Source organism: Hemibagrus wyckioides, linkage group LG03 (assembly GCF_019097595.1).
Source record: "Hemibagrus wyckioides isolate EC202008001 linkage group LG03, SWU_Hwy_1.0, whole genome shotgun sequence".
NCBI lineage: Eukaryota > Metazoa > Chordata > Actinopteri > Siluriformes > Bagridae > Hemibagrus > Hemibagrus wyckioides.
In genome coordinates, this window is record NC_080712.1 from 9,308,524 (window position 1) to 9,330,676 (window position 22,153).

The window sequence follows — 22,153 nt, forward strand, 5'->3', positions numbered from 1 at the left end:
TCTGTTTTCTTTAAACAGTGCATGACCAGCAGAAACCTCATGAAGATCTCCGGATTGTTCTTTTGGGGAAGACTGGGGTTGGAAAAAGTTCTGTTGGAAACACCATTCTGGGTGAAGAAGCCTTCAGATGTGACATATCAGCATCATCTGTGACCAAGGAATGCTGGAAGGACATCAAGCAAGTAAATGGAAGGAAAATTTCAGTAATTGATACACCAGGTCTATTTGACTCTAGTTTTAATCTAGAGGAGACAGTCATTAGAATCAAGCTCTGCATCCCTCTCTCTGCTCCTGGTCCACATGTCTTCATGTTTGTGGTTCACCCAAGTAGATTTACTCAGGAAGACAAGAAAACAGTGGAGATCTTCCTGAAACTGTTTGGGGAAGATGCTATTAAACACACCATCATCCTGTTCACCCAGGGAGACAAGCTAGGTGATAGAAACATGCAAGAGTTTGTTAGTCGAAACCCAGATCTTGCTAAATTCTTCAGAATGTGTAACCAGAGACACCATGTGTTCAACAACGAGGTGAAGGATCCCACACAGGTGGATCAACTACTAGAAAAGATTGACAAAACGGTGTCAGAAAATGGAGGAAATTATTATACAAATGAAATGCTGCTGATGGCCGAACGAGCGATTGAGGAAGAGAAACAGCGGATTCTGAAGGAAAGTGAGGAGCAAAGACGCAGGCAGTTTGAGGCTCTGAAGCTGGAAGCTCTGTCTGAAGCTTACAATGAGCTTCAGGAGAAGCAGGAGAGAGAGGCCAGAGAGCAAGCTGAAAAGAGCAACAAGTATATTATCATAATCACACAGGTTTTGTGGACTCTCCTTGAGAATTTCCTCACAAAGCGATTACAAAATGCAGGAAAATAATTAGGCAGAATTTATCTGTGTAATTATTTAATAGGGTGGCTGCATTTTTCTCATGTGAAATTAATGTATGTGAACATACTAGACATTAGAGTAGATAACAGAAGACATTTATACATATGCCCTTTTTAACTTGCTGACAAATATAAAATACACAAATATAGATAATATTTTATTATTCTGTGGCTGCATGTCTTTCAATGATCTCTAAAAATGATAGACTAATAGAGACAGGATGTTGTATTTTGTAGTAAGTCCTGTTCTACCTGTCACGAAAATAAAATGCTTCATTTAAATGTTACATTATTTCACGTGATGTGTAACGTGGACACAGTTTGAACTGGTGGATCCAACAATATGACTGCATAAATGTGAATCAGCTTTATTCAATAGAGATGAAGCAGGAAACAGGAAACAAGTGGTACAGATGCAGACAGAAACATCTATAATTCAAGAGAACAGAAACAGAGATACACATGGACCAACTACTGTAGGACTAATAATGACAAGATGGGTAACTTAACACCAACACGTGATGCGGTGCCCCAGATTTAGTCATAATAAATATGGAGTTAGATACTGAAGAAAAAAAGAGTAGGGATAGAAAAAAATGATCAAACCAGACACTGATTGAGAAATATTATTGTGATGATGTGATGTCAGTTTGGAAAGAATAACAAACAGAAAAGATCTAGAACTAATCACATAATGTCAGGAACAGCTGGACAGTTCCGAATCTTGGAAGCCTGCTTCTTCTTGTGTATTTTGTGCTATGCCTGTCCCATTGTTCTCCTTCCTCTTGTATCACCTGTTCCTCATTTACCTTAATGCCTAGCCCTATAAATAGGGATCCTTGCGTACCTGTCCGTTGTCAGTCATTGTAATCTGATCCGTGGGTTTTGTTGTTTAATGTTTTGTTCATGTTTACACTAGGGCTGTCAAAATTAATGCGTTAACGCAAATTCATTTTAACGGCACTAATTTTATTAACGCGCGATTAACGCAGCGCGCATTTTCTGTTTGACCTTTGGCCTTGCCCGTAGTTTGGGAAATGGGAGATGCAGCAGCAAGCCGAAATTGAGAAAGAAAAACGTCTTCTTTTAAAAACCATGTCTGATGGTTCTGTCGACAAGACAAAAGTCTGCATTTATTGTGGATGTGAATTAAGTTATCACCGCAGCACGTCGAGTTTAAAATATCACTTGATGGTGAAGCATACAGCTGATGCAGAGAGCTCTCCTAAGAGCGGTTTAAATCCCCTTGTGAATAGAAGAAAATCAAGGACCGTGACGTTGCCTGGATTGCCGTTACCGGGGCCCCACCCTAAAGCCAGGCCTGAGGTTGGGTAGCGCACAGGCAAGTGCCTGGTGGCCGAGTCTTTGCCCGTGGGACCCGGCCGGGCATAGCCCGAAGGAGTGACGTAGGCCCGCCTACCCGTAGGCCCACCACCCACAGGAAGGAGTATAAGGGGGTGGTGCAATGTGGTTTGGGTAGCAGTTATGGGCGGGGGCCTTGACAACCCAAACCCTGGTCAAAGAATCTGGCCAGGTTCTCGGCCAAGTTATAGTTTTAGGTTTTGGTTTTGTTTTAGTTTCTTTGCCATGTTTTGTCTAGGTTTAGGTTAGTCTGCCCCATGTCTTGTGTTTGTGTAAATAAAGCAGTGCTTCTTTGAATCCCGCACTTGGGTCTTACTCCATGGCATGCAGGCGCGCGCACCACCACAGAGGCCCGGGGCAGGGGCGTCCGCGCATGTCATATAATGACCAAAACAGACTAGAGGCAGAGCATCAAAAATAATGAATGATTACAAACTGGAGATTTACCACAAAAATATTTCATAAATGTAAGCCCCCTTTCCCCTCAACCTGATTGCACTCACTTGTTCCCAGTCAAACACACACCTTTGTGCACACCTTTAAATACCTCTTTAGTTTCTTTTCCTAGTCTGCTTGTGTCTTGTCATTTATCAAGATAATAGTTTTGCATTGTTCATCCTGATATTTTAACCTGCCTGCTCTTTAAAGCTGTTTGTTCATTACTTAGCTTACGTCTGTATATCTTATAGAATAATCACAAGATTATTATTGTTAATATAGCGCCATCTAATGACAGGCGGTTGCTATTTTTTCTATTTAAGTAAACTAATCTAAAACTTAGACTAGTGTGGTTTTTGCCTCCTGTTTTTATACTTAAATGTTTTGTAATTATCAGCAAACATACAGTATTGTTTGCTTTATCAGTGTTTATTTTTAAATCCCACAATTACTGGCTTAAGGAAATATGCTTGTTTTAAAGGGGTGATGTAAGCAGGTGATAAATTAAAACCCCTGTATACAAGGCGGCTTGAGTTCATTTAGTCATTCATTTATCTTCAGTAGCTGTAGTTTTTCCTGGTCAGGGTTCAGGATCAAACAGGCGACTATAGTCAGGTGGCAGATTTTAAGTTGCAATCCTACACACCAGAAAATTCAATGCAACATTACTACCTCACGTTTCTTTCATGCTACACATAGCCAGTTTTGTATGTGCTGTTATAAAGCAAGCAGACACTTTGACAGTTACAGTCAATATTTTAATGTTGAAAACAGTTTAATAAATAACAGAAATCATTACATTTATTAAAGCTAATTTTCCCCAGAACTGATGACGATAATCATTGTGCTAAGTGCTTTTTACGGGGAAGAAGCTAACCTTTACACAGTAAATACACACTTAGGAATCAAATGTAATTCAGCCTTTACATCCATCGTGTCAATTACAAGCTTCCATTATTATCTAAGAGATGGAAATTAGAAACTAAACTGTACAAACTGTAGCCTCAGTAGTAGGTTGTGATCAGATTAACACTTTCTATACAAAATAGATTTGTCAAATGAACTTTTGACCGACCGGCACAGGTTTTAGTTTTAACTTTATCTTGAGATTAAATTTCATCTTGCATTTGCACATTCAGTTGTTTTGGGAACAGCACTCATTCATTCATGTTCAAACAAGGCTTTCTGTTAGATATGAGAAAAGAAAACAGAACCTCTTTAGGCAAACCCTTAGCCTAAAAAAGCACTATGCAGAGCTTTAGGTTATTGTGTAGTGTTTTGTACAGTCTGCATGCACAGGCTTTCAGCACTCACATTATAGGCAGGTGGAATTATGCAAGCTTGAGTGAACTGTTTGGATGGACTCATGAGGTTAGGTTCAAAATCATGCTGTTACATCAGATGGGGAGTGAACCAGAACACACAGGACATGTGTCTTTTTCAAGATCTCTACAATTTTAATAGAATTTTCATCTTGTAAAGATGACAAAACCTTCATCGGTTTAATTATGACTCAATAGAAAAATCTTTTTCTGTTGTTTTTTTTCCCCAAAAACATTTTGAAGCGAGAATCGTCCATCCTGTGTGATTTGGTTTTCAATGTGTAAATACACGTACACAGTAGTACTTTAACAAGCAGCAAAAAACCTGACCAGCAAGGATTCAGTGTGTCACTAGAGGGTGACAGTAAAAATGACAGACTTTACAAGACAAGCAAATGTTTCCATCAGATTAAAAATGGTGCATTCTCCATTTAAAAAAGAATGAGACAGTATGTACAGCTTTGCTAATCAATGTTGACTTATTGCACACATTGCTTCTAGACATATAAACAACTTTTAAATTTTTAACCCCCACCCCTTCCCACACACACACATTCTCTCTCACACACTCACACACACACACACACACACACACAATCTCTCACTAGTATATCTTTTACGTTTTTTTGAATAAGTGTTTTTAATAAATAAATAAGATTGAATTGCCATCACATTTATACATCTCTCTCTCTCTCTCTCTCACACACACACACATTCAGTCTGTTTTCAAGCAAGTTTACAACAGTGGCATATGAAGTGAAAGGTCTAATGTGACTAAAATAGCACCTTCTCCAAATTCATCACAAAAGACACACTCACTCTCTCACACACACACACATACACACACACACACACAAACAAAATCTGCTGTAGGGCAATTTTTACCACAGTGGCTTATGAAGATAAAGGTCTAATGTGGCTAAAATAGCACCTTCTCCAATTTCATCACAAAAATTTTTTGTTTGTATCCTAATGTACCACAGCTAGACCTTCCATACTGTATATGTGTTTTGTTTTTCTATAACACTTTACCTTTACTCTCTCTCTCTCTCTCACACACACACACACACACACACACAGCACCTAAGATCACCTCTTACATCCTCACTACACATTAGCAGTTATAGTTTAACCATAGTGGTTATTGGCACAGCCACAGCAGCAAGGCTAGCACATGTTCACTGTGTGGTGTTAGTGCTCTAGAGGGTGCCGCTCTAACTACGTCTGTGCCTCTGGAAGTGGCAAACCCGGTTCTCGTGTCATTGTGGGTGGAGCCAGACCCTTTGCCCCTCGACACATCAGTCCATTGCTTGAGCTGCCAGCTGCTGCTTCTCCCCCATTAAGATTCCTGTACGGGCGAAGGGGTGTGGTTCGGCGAGGAGGTGGCGCTCCACGCAGGCACAATGATGGAAAGCTAAAGCCCACCAAACAACACCCTGGACAGGAAATGATGTCATCCTGTTCGGGAGGAGGTGCCAGGCGACTAGGAGCACGATGACCGCGATAGCCACTGAGCCGCACCCAAGGCACTCGGCCAACTCCCAGCATGCTGTTGTTATTGTTCAAGCGGGGCAGAGGTGGAAGGGATGGAGGTCCATTTGAAATGGGGACTGTCCAGCCATTAGACTGAGTGCTGAAGGAAGAGGATGATGAATAAGAACCGTGCAGAAGAGGTTTTGCTGTTGATCTCAGAGCACCCTCGGCTGCATCAGGGGAGCCTTTGCAGTCCATGGGTTCAACCCGGCAGAGTCCCTCCATCTCTCCTTCTTTTTCATCCTCTTCTTCTTCCTCCTCTTCGTCCACCCTCTCCAAAGACACCATCTCCAGATCCAGCACCAAACCAGAGTCCTGCCCAGGATCATCTAAACCAGTCATCTCCTTTCCTGTCTCTTCTTTTTCTCCATCCCTCTCTGCAACACTTTCAGTTTCAAGGAATGAGGTCAAAGGTCGACCCAGATCAGGAGTGCAGGGTAAGGACTGGCACCGGCGAGGTGGGCCTCGAAGCTTTGAAGTTCCACACAGTGGTGGGGATGAGGAAGGCTCAGGGGGCGGGGGCAAAGTGAAGGTCAGGGAGATAAGTGACTTACTGGGTGTGTCAAAGAGTTTGATTCGGCCGCCGTTGAGGTCATGGCGTAAGGAGAAGGGGTTGAGACGCACCGGTGTACCCACACACGGACTCGTGGCAGGTGGCAACAAGGCTGACTGACTCCGTGCCAGGCGCTGGGTGCCCAGTTGGCAGGGTGAACTCCGCCTCCTGTACGGGCTCTCATCGGCAGCAACAGGTTCTAAGGAAACCAAAAAGCACTTGTGTGACACAAAGGAATAAAATATACATCTATAACTATATATTATTGCAGATTAGGGTGATAATATGTGAAAAATAAAATGCTTCAGAATGTGCTGTTATAGGAAAATAATCAACTCTGGGCTGCTTTACAACATCCCAGTGTTGACTGTGAGCCTGTAACATCACATGCATTTTTTGTATTAATTAAAAATGCCATTGCATAATTGATATCCTTTCATAGTTTAGAAATTTAGTGAAACACTGTAGTTTCTGTAACCCCATCATCAGTCTCTCTTTTTCCCCTCATGTAAAGTTAATAAGACAAAAAAAATAACCTTGTCGCCTGGAAACTGAAACACACCTAAAGACATGGTAGAGACCTGTTGAAAAATCACTGATACTGGAGAATCCTTCCAGAAATGTTAAATAAACATCTCTTTACAATCAGCTTCAAAATATTCATCCATTCAATCATCCAATTTCTGTACCACTCATCCTACACATAGAACCTGAAGCCTATACCAGGGAACTCGGGCCACAAGGATGGAGTCCGAAACCATTGCAGAACAAATCACACACACACACACACACACACTCAAACACACATTCACACACTAAAGACAATTTTGATATGCCTGTCAGCCAACAACACATGTCTGGGGACTGGGGGAGGAAACCGGAGTACATGGAGGAAACCCTCAAAGCATGGGGACATGTAAATCCCCTCTTAACAGTTTCACTCAAGAGAATCAATAGTAAACATTTTCAATTTCTCTTATTATCTTCTGAAAAATATTTTTGAAGAACCGCTGTTTATGTTTTATTCTGTTTATGTATTGAATACCGATGGTAAAAAAAACAAAAACATAAAATAGTGAACATAAGCATTCCTCACAATATTTTGTAGCTTCTATTTTTGTGACTTTATTCATTTTTATTTTTTAATACAATTAAATACTGTGCAATGATTCTTTTGATGAGTTTGGCAGTTGGGTCTCAATATACTAATTTAACAGTATACTTACAGCTTCCAAAAATTAAAAATAAAACTGTTCTCACCTAGAATAACGGGTGCCTCGGTCTTCTCCCTCTCCCTCTCTAACCTCTCCAAGGTCACAACAATGTCAGCGAAGGAAGGACGATTCTCTGCACACATCTACCAGAAGAGGGCAGAAACACACACTTTAACATGGAAGACAAATCTGCATGCAGCAAATTAAGAATCTGAAAGTAAAAATAAAGCTGGGAAAAATGAAAAATGTCAAATGTAAAAGATTACTAATAAAATATCGAATTAATTATAGGTTTAGTACTTGAGTGCATTTAAATATTAACAATCCTCTACTATCCTAAACCTACCATAACCGATACCGCGATATAAAATAAAAATCTGCGATATACCGGGACCGCGATATATGAACCGCGATATAGCAGGGGATTACTGTACTTTTTCACCATAGGAAAGTATTCAGAATGAATGGTTTTGTGTTTTTGTGGTTTCTCTACACTATGACTTATTAACTTTAAGGTATAAAAGAGACTAATGAAGGAGCGACTGTTATAATAGGATAACTAGTCTCTCGGATGTTAAATGTAACTGGATTTATTTTTGTAATTGATAGCAAATAGCTGTGGCACAAGCGTAATAAAACTTCAAGATATGCTGTTATTTGACTACACTCCACATCACACCATTATGTACTGATTTTCTTTATATATAAAAGCATACCTTGTTGTGTTTTATTCCTTATCCTCAAATTATGTGAAAATTCAGTACGACAATGACAGCAACTTCCATGAATGATTCTTTTAGCTAGTTCTTCAACAAGACTTTCACAAGACTCCAAAAACTCAACATGGGATATTTAAATTAGGCCAATGTGGATTTTTTTGCACTTTTTGGAAAAAGAGTCCTGTTCGTTCTGACAGCCATAGTACTAATACACTCTGTGTGTGTGTGTGTGTCCCTTACGTTGCAGCAGTTAACAGCCAGGCTAAGGAAAGCAGGTGGGCAGTCTCCAACCATTTGCTCAAAAGTTTCCACATCCAGTCCAAAATCCTACACAGACACAGAAGCAGTGATGTATGTGACTATCACATAGTAAATATTATTAAACACATCTTGCTTTACAGTAAAAGCATAATCAATCAAACAAGGAAGGGTAGGGTGGTGTTCATGTTCATTGGGGTAAATATTTTATATTATGAACCTTCTCTGTCCTTTCTAACAGAATATCTGAGATCTGTAAGGCTGCTGTGCTAGAATGGGATTTGAATTGATTTGCATGTTAGTCCACAAAAGGAAGTCATGAACAATTCTCTACTGCTGCAGTTAATAGGTCTAACTATTTAGATCCCTTTGCATAGATATTAATATCATATGAAGAATTCAGCACAAATGTGCAGGTTATGACTCTTAACACACTTATGGTAATGTTTTACCTCGGTTCGAGGTAGGACGTCTGGGTCGGCCTCGATCCGAGCAATGATCTCACACAGAATGATGCCATACGCAAAAACATCCACCTGTTGGGAGAACATGATGGAGCATTAAATCCCTAAGCTGGAAAATAAGCAAATGTCTCCTTTCTTATGATGATGGCAATCAGCCAGAAAGACACATAGTCATGACATTTGATTTGTCTTTTTTTTATTTAATTCTCTACAAATTCTATGTAAACATGACACATGATCTGTGTTATAAGAAAATAATTGTGGAAAAGGGTTCAAAGAAAAATAATCAAATATGAGATGATGTGACGCAACTTGACATGAAATTAATGTTATCAAAGTTGATTATTTTTGTCATTATTATTGCTATGTACATGTTCCAGGGTGTTCTAGACGTCTAAATGTAATAATTCAGTTATTTTTATCTTCTCTAGTCTCCTTTTTCCTTTTCTCTTGAAGTTAATGCAGACAATAAATCCTCTGACTCCATTACAGAGAGCTGACACTGGAGACTTCTTCTGTAATTGTTAAATGTCTCCTGATGCAAAAATCTTCGTAATAACAATTATACAGTTTCTTGTTAAATAACATACAGAGGGTAAAATAAGTATTGAACAACCCATGTCATTCATGGACATCTATGGTGATGTTGATTTCCAACATCTGGTGAAAAATTCATGTCAACAGCACCTTTATAAATATATTTACTGAGAAAAATGGTGACGTGTTCAGTACTTATTTTACCCACTGTAACCACTTTGAATCTGCTTATAATTTGTCTCAGATTATGTGGATTTTCCCAGTGAACGTATTAGAATGAGTATTCAAGAACACAACAGATATAATGTTGTGTATAATGCTTTTTAACACATTCTCATTTTCCAAGATTGCAGCTGGCGAAAAAAAGGTTTTATTGCTCCTGCTTGCACTTACAGCCTTATCTGTAATTCTAAAATGAAAACTGAATTATACTGCAGTGCCTTCTGAGGACTTTCTGTTCCTGAAGTCTCTAATGTTGTCCATTTCTAACAAACTTCCCTTGTGTATGAGAAGGACCTCAAGGATGATGATGCAGATTACCCAAAAGGGTGTGATGGTTAAATTAAACCACTCAAGTTAAAATAGAGAATAGAATACAAATATATACACTACATTGCCAAAAGTGTTGGGCTTGGCCCCTTAGTTCCAGTGAAAGAAATTCTTAATGCTTCAGCATACCCAGATAACTTTGTGGGAACAGTTTGGGGATTGCCGTTTCCTGTTCAAACATGACTGCACACCAGTGCACAAAGCAATAAAGTCCATAACATCATGGATGAGCGAGTTTGGTGTGGAGGAACTTCACAGAGTGTATATATATTCTACAGCGATGCTGCATCAGCAAAAAATGTCAAATTTGTTATTGTACGATCGTGTAGGTAAAGTGTTCCAATCAAGGCTCTAAAATCTTATCATCTTATGGCTCTTCATCATATTGGTTGTATAAATGTAATAAGCTGTGTGTAATTGTGTTTGCAAGTTGTTTGCTTTTTTATAAATGTAATTGGAAATAACTAAACTTATTTCTGGAATATATAATGCTGGAGCCCTATTTTTTGTTACATACAGGACTTTTGTTATTTTTATTCTACTTTTTATGACAGTTGAAAAGCATTTATTAACCTGGGTTATTTAGGCTAATGGTTCTCTTAATCCTTGACCTGGTAAACTAGTATGAGAGAGTAAACAGCAGTAAACAGTATTGATAGAGACTTCAAAGCACTTCTGTAAGTCGCTCAATAAGGGCGTCTGCCAAATTCCATAAATGTAAATGTAAATACCTTCTCATCGTAAAGCTCTCCTCTCAGCACTTCCGGAGCCATCCAGTAAGGGGAGCCGACCACGGCTAGAGGCTGCTTCTCTACTCCGTCACTGCAAGACATTGGCAGATTTTACATGGACTGGTGAAGAACATATTTACCTCTCCATCTCTGATGTCCAGACTTACATTGCACAGTCTAACAACTATTGACCTTTCATATTGAACTACTTCCCTGAATAATTTATAGCAGGTATTGGATAAGATGAAAAATGATCAATATAGATGGATGTCTGTGTGAGATCATCCAGATATTTTAAAAAGAGCATTTTAAGTGGTCTATAGTTAAGATAGAAATAGATGTAAGTGTGATTGAGAATAATATTTCTGCTCAGACTATATAAGGGGAAAGTCATTTGGATATCCTGTCAAGAACAGGAAGCAGTATGCAAAAAAATATCAGCTGTCTAGTCTCCAGCCACACCGCGTACATGTTTACTGCCATGATTGAAGGTTGATCTGCTGAAAAAATGATATATATTAAATGAATACTGATTAAACTGGGCATGATGCCACTTGCAACACATTACCGGTTAATGCAGTCACATCACAGTGGATATACAGTAAAAAGAAAGACCGGCATTTATATAGAGCACTTACATGCTAGGAAAACTTGCAAGCTGGTAAATTTTCCAAAGAAGTGCACTCGATAAAATTCCCGGAAATGTAAAGCCACGGTCGTTATCTGATACAGGAAACTTTGGAGCCATACTTACATGCCGGCAAACATAATATTTATGCCGCATCAGCAAAAAAGTAGTTATTTTAGGAATATTTAAGTAAAGTGTTCAGATTGAGGTTTTAAAATCAATGCAGAAAAATCAGACTACAAATCACCTCTGAGTATGAGACACAGAGGTAAAATTAGGGTGCATCTTATGGCACTTCATTATATTGGTTGAATTACATTGCATTACTGTGTATTAAGTCATAACACATGTACAATAATAATGACTGCACAATAATGCTGAAAATGACAATTATAATTATAAGGAAGTCACTGACACAAAATTTGTGCACCGATACCAATATCTGATTATTTAAGAATGAAAATCTGCAGATATTGATACCGATAATTTGTTTGTTTTTTTCTTGATACCTTGTGTATACCATGACTAAATAATTACACAGCTGAATGAAATGTTAATAATAACTTTATTCTCTCTGCACCTACATGTTTTCCATGTTTCAGAGTAACTCAGCTGCAAACAGAAACCACATTAACTCACATTAACATTCATTCTTCAGGGATCTGTGAAATAACGCCGACTCGGTATTGTGTAGTAAGCCTCGAGATGAAAGCCTGTGTCCTCCAATACAGAGAATGGTCGATCTTCCAGCACGATAACCTCCATTACTCTCTGTGAGTAATGTCTCGAGCTTTTGTGCTGTGCAGTTTAATTGTTCTTGAGCTGTCGAATGCTTGCGATATAGATAGAGTAATTTTGCCTTCGGTTTGGATGAAACGTCTCCCTTTTTGAGCTGAAGCTTTAGCTTTAATGAATTCATCATTCCGTATCGTGTTGAGCTTTAAGGTGTCTAATCAGATTAGTGGTAACAGTTTTAGCAGCACTTCCATCTCACAAAATTCTATAGTGTGGAGCTAACATATTGCAGTTCTGGTGCGATTGGAAAGAATTCCACACAAGAGACATTTTCTTCACTCACAGCACCAGTTGCTGGCTGAGTTTCCGACATGTTTTTCTGCCCACTTTTATATGAGAGGATTATAATCAGCCCTGATTAACGTCTGTTTTTAAACATTCGGCCGATGTCTGAATAATTGCTTTTATCAGATGATATCTATCATTGGCTGGTTTTTCACATTTTTGCTTTGCATGCATAAACCTGTGCTGTGAAATAAGACTTTGGGAAAAATTGGGACAAAATTGGGATCGAGTCACTTACATACATATTTTAATAGAGTATAGGTGTAAATATAATTGGACTTGTATAAAGAAATGTTTAATACACCACAGGATGCTTCCAGAAAGCTTGTGACTTTACATGCAACTGGGAATATGATTAATACACTATTATGTGCAGCCATATCACAGAGAAAATGTAAAGAATGGAAAAGCACACTGACCTGTAATCGGGGATTTTCTCTGCCAGACCAAAGTCTCCAACCACAGCCGTGAAAACGCCATTCTCACAGCGCACTAAACAGTTCTGCAACATACAACAGGGTGAGGAGTTTCTGTCTGCTCAATATATAAGAAGTAAAAACTAGAATGAAGGAGTCTTCTGTAACTTTATGTTTTCCACCACAGCGAAGTATTCAGGACAGAGAAAACTGAGAAAATGCCATAGTTAGTTCTGCTATAATGTAAGTGATAACACTAACTTAATTCACAGATAAAATGTATGACATTATGTAATGAATAAAAATGACATTTGTTGCCAAAATGCTGAGGAACAAGAGAAAGAAAACATTTCATGCTTCAAGTCTTTGATTAGTTTCCTAGAAAAGCACACCCCACTTGTTTTACTCATTAGTAATTAAACTCATAATTTCTAGTGTGTGTGTGTGTGTGTGTGTGTATACCTTGGAAGTGAGGTCGCGGTGGAAAATCCCCTTGCTGTGAAGGTACTGTAGTCCTCGTGCAATATCCAAGGACAATCCTATTCTCACAGTCCAGGATAAATATATATCACTGTCCAGTAGCTGCTCCAGATTACCCCCATTGATGTACTACAACCAAACAAACCAGACAACCATTTCTTATTTTAATTTTATATCCTGTGTTTAGTGTATGGAGTTATAAATTAAAAAAATCAAAGTCTCACCTCAGTGAGAGCGTGAAGCTGCCCTTCATGGACGCACACACCCAAAAACCTGTTAAAAATAAAAAATTCAAATGGTCACTAGTGGACCATCCAAGACTAGATGATCAAAGATGAGTCCGGAGAATTTAGTGCTAGTGTGCGTGTTTATGTGGTTGTTAGACCTGAGGATGTTGGGATGGCAGAGGCGATTCATTAGCTGCACTTCTCTCAGCATGTTGGCTTTATTGCTGGCCAGAGTATTCATCTTCAGAGCCATTACCTGCCCTGTGATCCGGTGCTGGACCTGAGACACACAGAGGAGCTTTCAAGAATCAGCAAGCATCACTTGAAAACTGTGGGTTCTTGGTATTACACATGAAAGCACTTTGAACCTTTATGTAATGACAAATCAAGTCAAAACTAAGAAATTCAAACCATGTACAGGGTGTATAATACCAAATAGAAATACCAAAAAAAATAAAACAATAATAAATAATAGCAAATTACAAAACAGTGGTTTCAGCAGGATGAGTATGAAGAGACGGAAATCACTAAATACACGTCATAAGGGTTGCACAACTATTTGTTTTTACTAATCGATCAAGTAATTTAAAAAATGATCGACAAAACAACGCGGTAAACTGATTCAAGACATCTTTATTGTTGAGGCTAGTTGCGCTTGTGTAGTTAAATATTGATTTAAAAATAGGCTACAAATTACAGTCTTCTTTAGGCTACATTGTTAAAGCAAAGCAAAAAAAATCAATTAAATTTTATTTGTATAGCCCTTTGAAATGGGTCTTAAAGCTGCTTTACAGAAATACGAAAATTCAGGATCTAAATGGTAAATTATACATTATAAATTTATCATTAATGAGCAAGCCAGGGGTGACACTGGCAAGGAAAAATTGCCTGAGAAGATATTAGGAAGAAACCTTGAGAGGAAACAGACTAAAAAAGGAACCCATCCTCATCTGGGTGCAAAAATCAGTGCAATAAATGTGCAGATTAAATTCAAGGATGTATCAATACTTAAAACGCAGCCATGTAGACGAGTTGGTGGTTCAACTGAAACGAGACTGAAAGTGCGTGAGCTCAGCAAGGAAACTCAGAGTACACAAGCTTCTTTGTGTATATCCTGCCATCTCTAGCACATTACTTTGGGGAACTACCTATAATATACATGGAACCTGGTGATTTCTCATACCCGGAGATGAAATACCCCTGTCGTGTACATTTAGGTGTTTTCACTTTCTCCCTTGCAACTGATTCACCATGTCTGCTAAGTACTAAGCCAAAACAGGGCTGAAACAGATATTATACACTCACATGTACATGTACATGGACCAGTAATGAGAAAATGAGAAATTAGAAACACTGTTACAGTATAAAAAGAACAATAGCAAGCCAAAATTACAACAGGAACATCTCTGAAAATTTTTAAAATAAATCTCCCCACCTGGGTATAGTTTGATATCAATGACTGTTAATACAGATGTGATACTCAGCATGAAATCTAATCTCCATAGCTGATTTAACAGCAGGGTGAAAACTAATGGGTCCTGGACCTGGCACTCGGCAGTGTGTGTGTGATTTACACTCCATATTAGGGATACAATCTGTGTGCTGCAGACTGTGCTGCAATATGCTGGCCAGATTGATGGAGAAAACATGCGTTAGTCTTATGTTTTCTTTGATTGGTTGGATTGTCAACCAGTAGGACAGAAATGAGGGATTGTGTGGGCAATAACATCACAATTAAGTATGATGATCTCCTACAATATGCTAAAAATAAAACAGGCCATAAGGGATAACAGGACCTAACATGTTCTAAAACATTAAGTATATACCAGAGATTTCAACAACTGAATACCCAGTATTACTGCAAAAATTGCAAAAATGTTAACAGTAATTGGAAAAGAAGTAACTTTATTTTTGGAGACTGTTTATTTTTTCTTTTGTTTAGAGTTCACATGAGTAAACTAGATCACATGAGTGACAGCATCACTGATTTCTGTATCAGAAAAGAACAAGCTATAATGCCATCTCTGCTCTAAATGGATGAAAGAAATATAAAATTTTCATTCTTTAACAAGTGTAGAAATTCTTATCATGGTAAAAGTAGTGTAAATACACAGATCAGGCATAACATTATGACCACCTGCCTAATATTGAGTTGGTTCCCCTTTTGTTGCCAGAACGGCCCTGACCTGTCAAGGCATGAACTCCACTAGATCCGTGAAGTTGTGCTGTGGTATCTGGCACCAAGATGTTAGCAGCAGATCCTTTAAGTCCTGTAAATTTGTCCCTTGTCAAACTCACTCAAATCCTTACGTTTGCCCATTTTTCCTGCTTCTAACACATCAACTTTGACGATAAAATGTTCACTTGCTGTCTTATATATCCCACCCACTAACAGGTGCCATGATGAGGAGATAATCAGTGTTATTCACTTCACCTGTCACTGCTCATAATGTTATGCCTGATCGGTATATAGCTTCGCTTTGATTTAGGCCACATCCTACTACAACATCAGTGATTATCCTCCTTTAACAACAGACCCCATGCACTATATTCCTTACATATCAGCCCTGTGAGTGGGAAGAGAAATGCTTATGCAGGATATAACTACGATACAAACCATTCACTTTACACTATGACGACAATTACATGACAGCACCACATTGCAAGCATACATGCATGAGAGCAACACGAGACTAATTAGAAAGCAGAAAGGAAATACTGGAAAGAGTGTATGTCCTTAGAGTTCAGTCTTTAAACAAGTAGAGCACTAAGCACAGATTTGTTCTGAGATTTCTAGGTTTCAGCTATAGTTGTATGCTGATTTGCATGTTCAGGAGATCTGCATTATGCAGAATGAGCTTCCGGGACAGTGACGATAAGTGATAAGAGAAGAGACAAAGTATTACTGGCTGCTCAGCACTAATTGGCTTTCCGTTCATTCCACCTGGCCTGCTATCACAGTGACACCACTTGGAGAATTACACCGTAACCGCATTCACAAACACACACATACCAATGACATACACACATCAAGCCCTCTGAGCTCCTTTTCTCATTAACCACAAGCTTCAATCTTTCACTGAAGTCTGAATTGCTATTGAGTTCTTCATTTTGCCTGTACAGTCAACTTGTGCAAACATCTACTATGATGTTTCTGGCCAGTAATTTCACACAAATGCCTAAAGAAGATCTCAATGTGTGATCAGCAACGGAATGAAGGCATGCGCTAAAACGTTAGGTCAAATTTTCAGAAATGATTGCTGTAGATTCTAACCACTGTTTCATCCAAGAACTTTTATACTACTGCTGTGATACACCAAGCAGAACACCCCGGTTAATGAGCAGACCACACTGGAGCCTATACACGGAATGTTTTTACTGTGATAGATAGATAGATAGATAGATAGATAGATAGATAGATAGATAGATAGATAGATAGATAGATAGATAGATAGATAGATAGATAGATAGATAGATAGAACGTACACCATTAAACAGTGTGGCTGTCAAACACAAAATGTCAAACCCCAATTAGATGCCAACCTCAAGAGCTGTAAAATGTGATTTAACACTCCTTCTGTGCAAAACATCAATGCAAAAAGAAAGAATTACCTTGATTGATTGAACAACCTTGATTGTATTTCTGATCAATATTACTTTAGCATGAGAGTACAGATGAGATGGAAAATCATATAAACTAGTCGTTACACTGTAGTTTACACAAACTGCAATTCTGATCAATCAATTAGATTTTTCAAGTGCTTTCCATTTGGTAATAAATCCAATGTTGCATCAGTGTAAGTGGTCTATAGTCTGCGTACTATAGAGGCTGAAAAGCAAGAATCATGAAACAAGCTTCACAATACCATTTATCTGTATAGTGATGAAATCCTCTGACATCTGTATAAGATTATACATATAGATTTGTATCTAACGCACAATGAAATGTATTCTCCTGCGTCACAAATGACTCAACACAATTCATTGCAAGAGCAAACAAGACAGACGTCGGGTAGTGTTTGTACACCGTTACACGGGAGATTTTCAAACAATGCAAAAGGAAGTGACGGGGAACAGAAAATGTGCGTTCAAGGTTACAGATTCACACTGTACAGGAGCTTTATAACGTCCACAAACAAGTGCCATAAGTGTGGGTTAATTATTATTGAAGAATGAAGAAGGAGAGGTCATTGATTTTAACCATTCATGAATGTAAAGTGGCGTGTTTGAATATTGTGATAAGATAAATGAGAGACGTTGTACTATTACGATTGTTTTGAACTGGCAGTGATATTCAAAATTTGTACATGTTATTTTTTTTACCTGCTGAATTTTTTATTCTGATTTGTCAGAAGGTGTTATATTATATATTATAATGTATATATTATATTTCTATACCAGCAGCTGTGACAACAGATATGCAGTGCAAATATATGTTATATTAATATGCTCCTTCTGTATTATCATATGTATAGTAATATGCATTGAAACCTATTCATAGGGACTTGTGGATATGCCACAAATTTATAGAGAAAGCTCCACAAAAAGTAAACCTAAGAATGTACAAATTGTAAAAAGAAAATTGTAAAGAAATTCTGTAATGTTCTTTCTGGTTTCTGTACAACATGGCCAGCTATCTTTCTTAAAATAACTTGAGGCTAGTGACAGAATGACAGTTTATAGTTGCTATAACACAAGAAATTACAGAAATGCACTTGCTTTATGGACATTTCACAACATTAAGTGGTTAAAAAAATCTCAAACTGCATTTAATTAATGAATTTAAATCTATTATTGTTAGCAAACTGTTGTTGGAATATAATCATATAGAAATGATTTTATTTTTCTTACACCAAAACACTTATAACATTCTCATGAACGTATTTAATTCTTAAAACTTATTTAATTAAATGATTATCTAATTATAGTTTTTATTTATTCATTATTACAAATGCCAATTGATTATTTATTTATTATTAGTTTTAACCATTTATAGTTACATTAAATGTGTCTCAACATTTACTGCTGTGCTTTACAAATCATATATGAATAAAAGTTAAAAGAATAATAATTAATTAAGTTACCTTTATTTGTCACATATACATTACTTCACAGTGAAATTCTTTCTTCGCATATCCCATCCTTGGAAGTTGGGGTCAGAGCGCAGGGTCAGCCATGACACAAGGGTTAAGGGCCTTGCTCAAGGGCCCAACACATATACGTATATGTGTAGTCATATATACAAATGCATTATAATTAAATTCATGGTCACACACCGTGAAAGCAAACTTTACTGATATCAGTAAATGTTTAAAGTAAATATTCTGCTTTTTTTGGGACACAAAAAAGAAAACACACCTTGAAAACTTCAGAGAAGAAGCCAGAGCCGATCTTCTCGCAGAAGAAATCATCGATTCGTGCCAAACTGGACACAGCGCTCCGCAGAGCCCGGTAAGATGAAGGCCGCATGCGGTTTGGCCCATGGAGTCCATGCAGAGGCGGCTCCCAAATCTCTGCGCTCGTCTCATCCTGATCCATAATGATGGATGCAAATACAGGTTATGATGAAGTCCTGTTGGACACTTGCCCCATGGCCCAGTGAATATGAATATCCCTGTTGTTGAAACAGCGTCTCGACTCTTTGCGTGATGTCCACACACGTCCGTATTCCAGAAGAGGAAAAAACTGATGATTGTTCTTCTACTAAGCACAAGTTAAAGGACTGTAGTCAAAGTTTTTAAAATCCAGATTATTAAATTTTTCATTTGCAGGATATATCAGCATTAATTTCATCTAAAGCCTTTGGTCTTGGGTCCTCTTGTATGTGTGATCACCCTGTGATTACTTCCCTTTGTAAACTTGATAGGTTTGTGTGCTCCTAGGAAGGAAAAGACAGTAAGTGTTCAATGATGTTGTCATTGGCTGGGGTTGGTCAAGGCTCGAGGATTATCAAAACTGACCCTCCTCCCCCTGTCCTCGACTCTAATGCAACTACACCAGAATTGCTGAAATAAGAAATGACAATAAATCTCTGATAATGATTATATTCTTATGAAAAGGAATACCTCTGTGGTGCCTTTGCTGCATTTGTCTTATAGCCAGACTGAGTGGATTTCCTGCTTAACTGGGTAGTTTTTTTTTTTAATCCAACTGTGATGGGATAAAATTCCCTTGTGGTGGTAGATTTAATTTACATTACCGATAATTCAGTTACAGTTTAGGACTAAATTCCTTCGGGATGGATGAGCCACTGTAAAGGGGTTAATGAAGATAATGCATGGAAGGATAGATTGAATGGATGGATTTGTCCAAACTGGCATCTCCAGTAGTAGAGAGAAACCTAAAATAAACTTCACATTTTTCTTCTAATTTAATGTTCAACTAAAATGCATATTTAATAATAGTAACTAGTATATAAGCAATACATAAAAGATAAAGTATATTAGCAATAATTATTTTTACACTGTAAAAATTAAAGCACAAAGGGTTGCATCAGGAAGGGCATCCAGTGTGAAACCTGTGCCAAATCAAAGCATTCGAACCAAATGAACCGCTTTGGCGACCCCGAACAATGAGAGCTGAAAGATTTTTACAGCATGAAATGGTATAAACAATCAATTGGATTTAATGTCTAATGGGGAGCCAGTAATGGGGAGCCAGATGGTCTATTTCTACCTGTCATTTTTGATCCAGTAAAATAGGATAAACTCCCTTGTGCTTGCATATATACTGAGACTGTGGTAGATTTTTAATCATTTGGATTTGCATTATACAGTCAATTCAGGGTATACACCAACTGAACAGTTTTACATTTTTGTTATTTAACCACAATGGAATATTAATAATAAGGACAGCATAATTTACTGCACAAACTGGAAGACACTACTTGTCAGTCAGGGTTAGTTACTAGTAGGCCTACACTGAAAAAAATGATTCATTGAATTTACTCAATTTTCTTAAGTTAAGTGGTTGCAATCAATTTATTTTAGCTACATTTAAATAAATAAATTGAGTTCAAAGTCAGTGAACTTAATTTATTTATTTAAATGTAGCTAAAATAAATTGATTGCAACCACTTAACTTAAGAAAATTGAGTAAATTCAATGAATCATTTTTTTCAGTGTATGTCTGCTTTATTTGTTAAAAATAACCCTGAATTTATATATATATATATATATATATATATATATATATATATATATATAGAGAGAGAGAGAGAGAGAGAGAGAGAGAGAGAGAGAGAGAGAGAGAGAGATTAGATTAACATAGACCTAGTCAGCTGAGTTCATTTTTTCTTATTTATAGTGTTAATAAGGACATATGTAGGGAATAATAGGGTCATAATTATAGGGATATAAATTCAGGCCTATTTTTTAGTAAGTATTTATTAAGTAAAAATGAACCCACCTGACTATGTCTATGTTAATCTAATAGGACACTATAAATTTGTTTGTATACAGAAATTAATTACAGTTTGAGCATAGTTTGTGGTCATTTGAGACAGCTTTACACACTGCATCTGCATCTAATCTGGCAACCCCATAGTTAACCTTATAAATAAGTATGGAAAAAGAAGTCACCTGTACAAAAAAACTTGCTTACCGGGTGAAAATAACTAGTATGTCTATTTTAATCCAGTAGGAAATAATAAATGCTTTGTGCTTGTGTATATAGTTTAATTTTTTTGGGGGGAAAGGGGTTTCAATCTGGCAACCCCAGTAACCCAGTACATATAATGGATGAAATGATGAAAACCGTTCATTTATTTGAGATAAATCTAGCACTAAAACAATATCTCAGTGATTTTCGCAGACTCTAATATATATGTGTGTGTGAGAGAGGGGGGATCAGGCTCACCAGAATCCTGTGATCATTTCGGATGATTATTATAGAGAGGGATCCATTGCGGAGATCCATCTGCCTCATTCACACACGCTGCTAGCGCGGATTTCTGTACCAATATTATTCGGATTTATCCGTAATTTCACATTTAAAGCAATACCAACAACATCCATGTCCATGGAGCAGTATTTACCGTCAAAATCATTTTCCTCTATACTGAGAATATGTCTTAAAGCATTCAACTGTGTGCAATTCGCCGGTTTAATCTTTATCAACCCGTATAACCGTGGATATATATATAAAAAAACAATGCTTACCTTATTTCCACAATATCTCCCTCTTCAAACACCTGGGAATACAGGAAGTCGTAATTAGACGATGCTGCGGTCGTTAATCTTTCAACCTTGGTCTCGTTTTTCCGCCTCGGCCCATCTTCGGATTACCGTCGGCTTGTCTCGGCCACGGCCAAGTCGCTCGCTAATCCTGCGCTCTGATTGGTCAGGATTCGGGGCGCGCCTGTAAAGGGGCGGGACATAGAGGACGCCGGAGGGCGGCGCGTGCGCAGTCTAAGAAGAGGCGCTCTGCGCTCCTGTTCACTTGAGCATGAATCGCATAGAAATAAAACTTGCACATGTTCGTGTACTACATGTAATCTACAAACTAGTCTTTTATACGCTAGTGCATTTTTTTATTCTGTTGGGCTAATAGTCTTTTCACACAGTGTGTTGTAGCTGTGTACATAAAGATTCATTTATCTTGAAATTGAAAGGTTAACCCTGCCTCCCTCGTCATTGTGCCCAGCATTATTCAAATAAACTACGGGGAAATTGCAAGGAATGAAGACTTTCAGTTTCGAAATGAACACTGAACATTTTCCCCTCTTAGTACACGTCATTATACGGGGGTTTTCA

At 37.9% G+C, this 22,153-nt stretch overlaps 1 protein-coding gene across 1 annotated transcript; it reads right to left on the bottom strand.

The window, feature by feature from the left end:
- Nucleotides 1–4,037: 4,037 nt before the first annotated feature.
- On the bottom strand, nucleotides 4,038–21,736 carry tesk1a (testis associated actin remodelling kinase 1a). The gene is made up of 11 exons (XM_058378660.1): nucleotides 21,560–21,736; nucleotides 18,759–19,278; nucleotides 13,559–13,680; nucleotides 13,398–13,446; nucleotides 13,156–13,302; nucleotides 12,697–12,779; nucleotides 10,570–10,660; nucleotides 8,741–8,824; nucleotides 8,271–8,357; nucleotides 7,358–7,454; nucleotides 4,038–6,296 (listed from the first exon to the last, which is right to left on the bottom strand). The coding sequence occupies exons 2-11, from the start codon at nucleotides 18,936–18,938 to the stop codon at nucleotides 5,230–5,232; spliced, it is 2,007 nt and encodes a 668-aa protein (XP_058234643.1). The 5' UTR covers nucleotides 18,939–19,278; nucleotides 21,560–21,736; the 3' UTR covers nucleotides 4,038–5,229.
- Nucleotides 21,737–22,153: the final 417 nt, after the last annotated feature.

Excerpts from the sequence above, each read along its gene's own strand:
- tesk1a (XM_058378660.1), bottom strand. The coding sequence starts at position 18,938 with ATGGATCAGGATGAGACGAGCGCAGAGATTTGGGAGCCGCCTCTGCAT. Across the intron at positions 13,303-13,397 it reads AGCTTCACGCTCTCACTGAG|TACATCAATGGGGGTAATCT; the intron begins GTGAGACTTTGA and ends GTTTGGTTGTAG. Across the intron at positions 10,661-12,696 it reads GAGAAAATCCCCGATTACAG|TGACGGAGTAGAGAAGCAGC; the intron begins GTCAGTGTGCTT and ends AATGTCTTGCAG.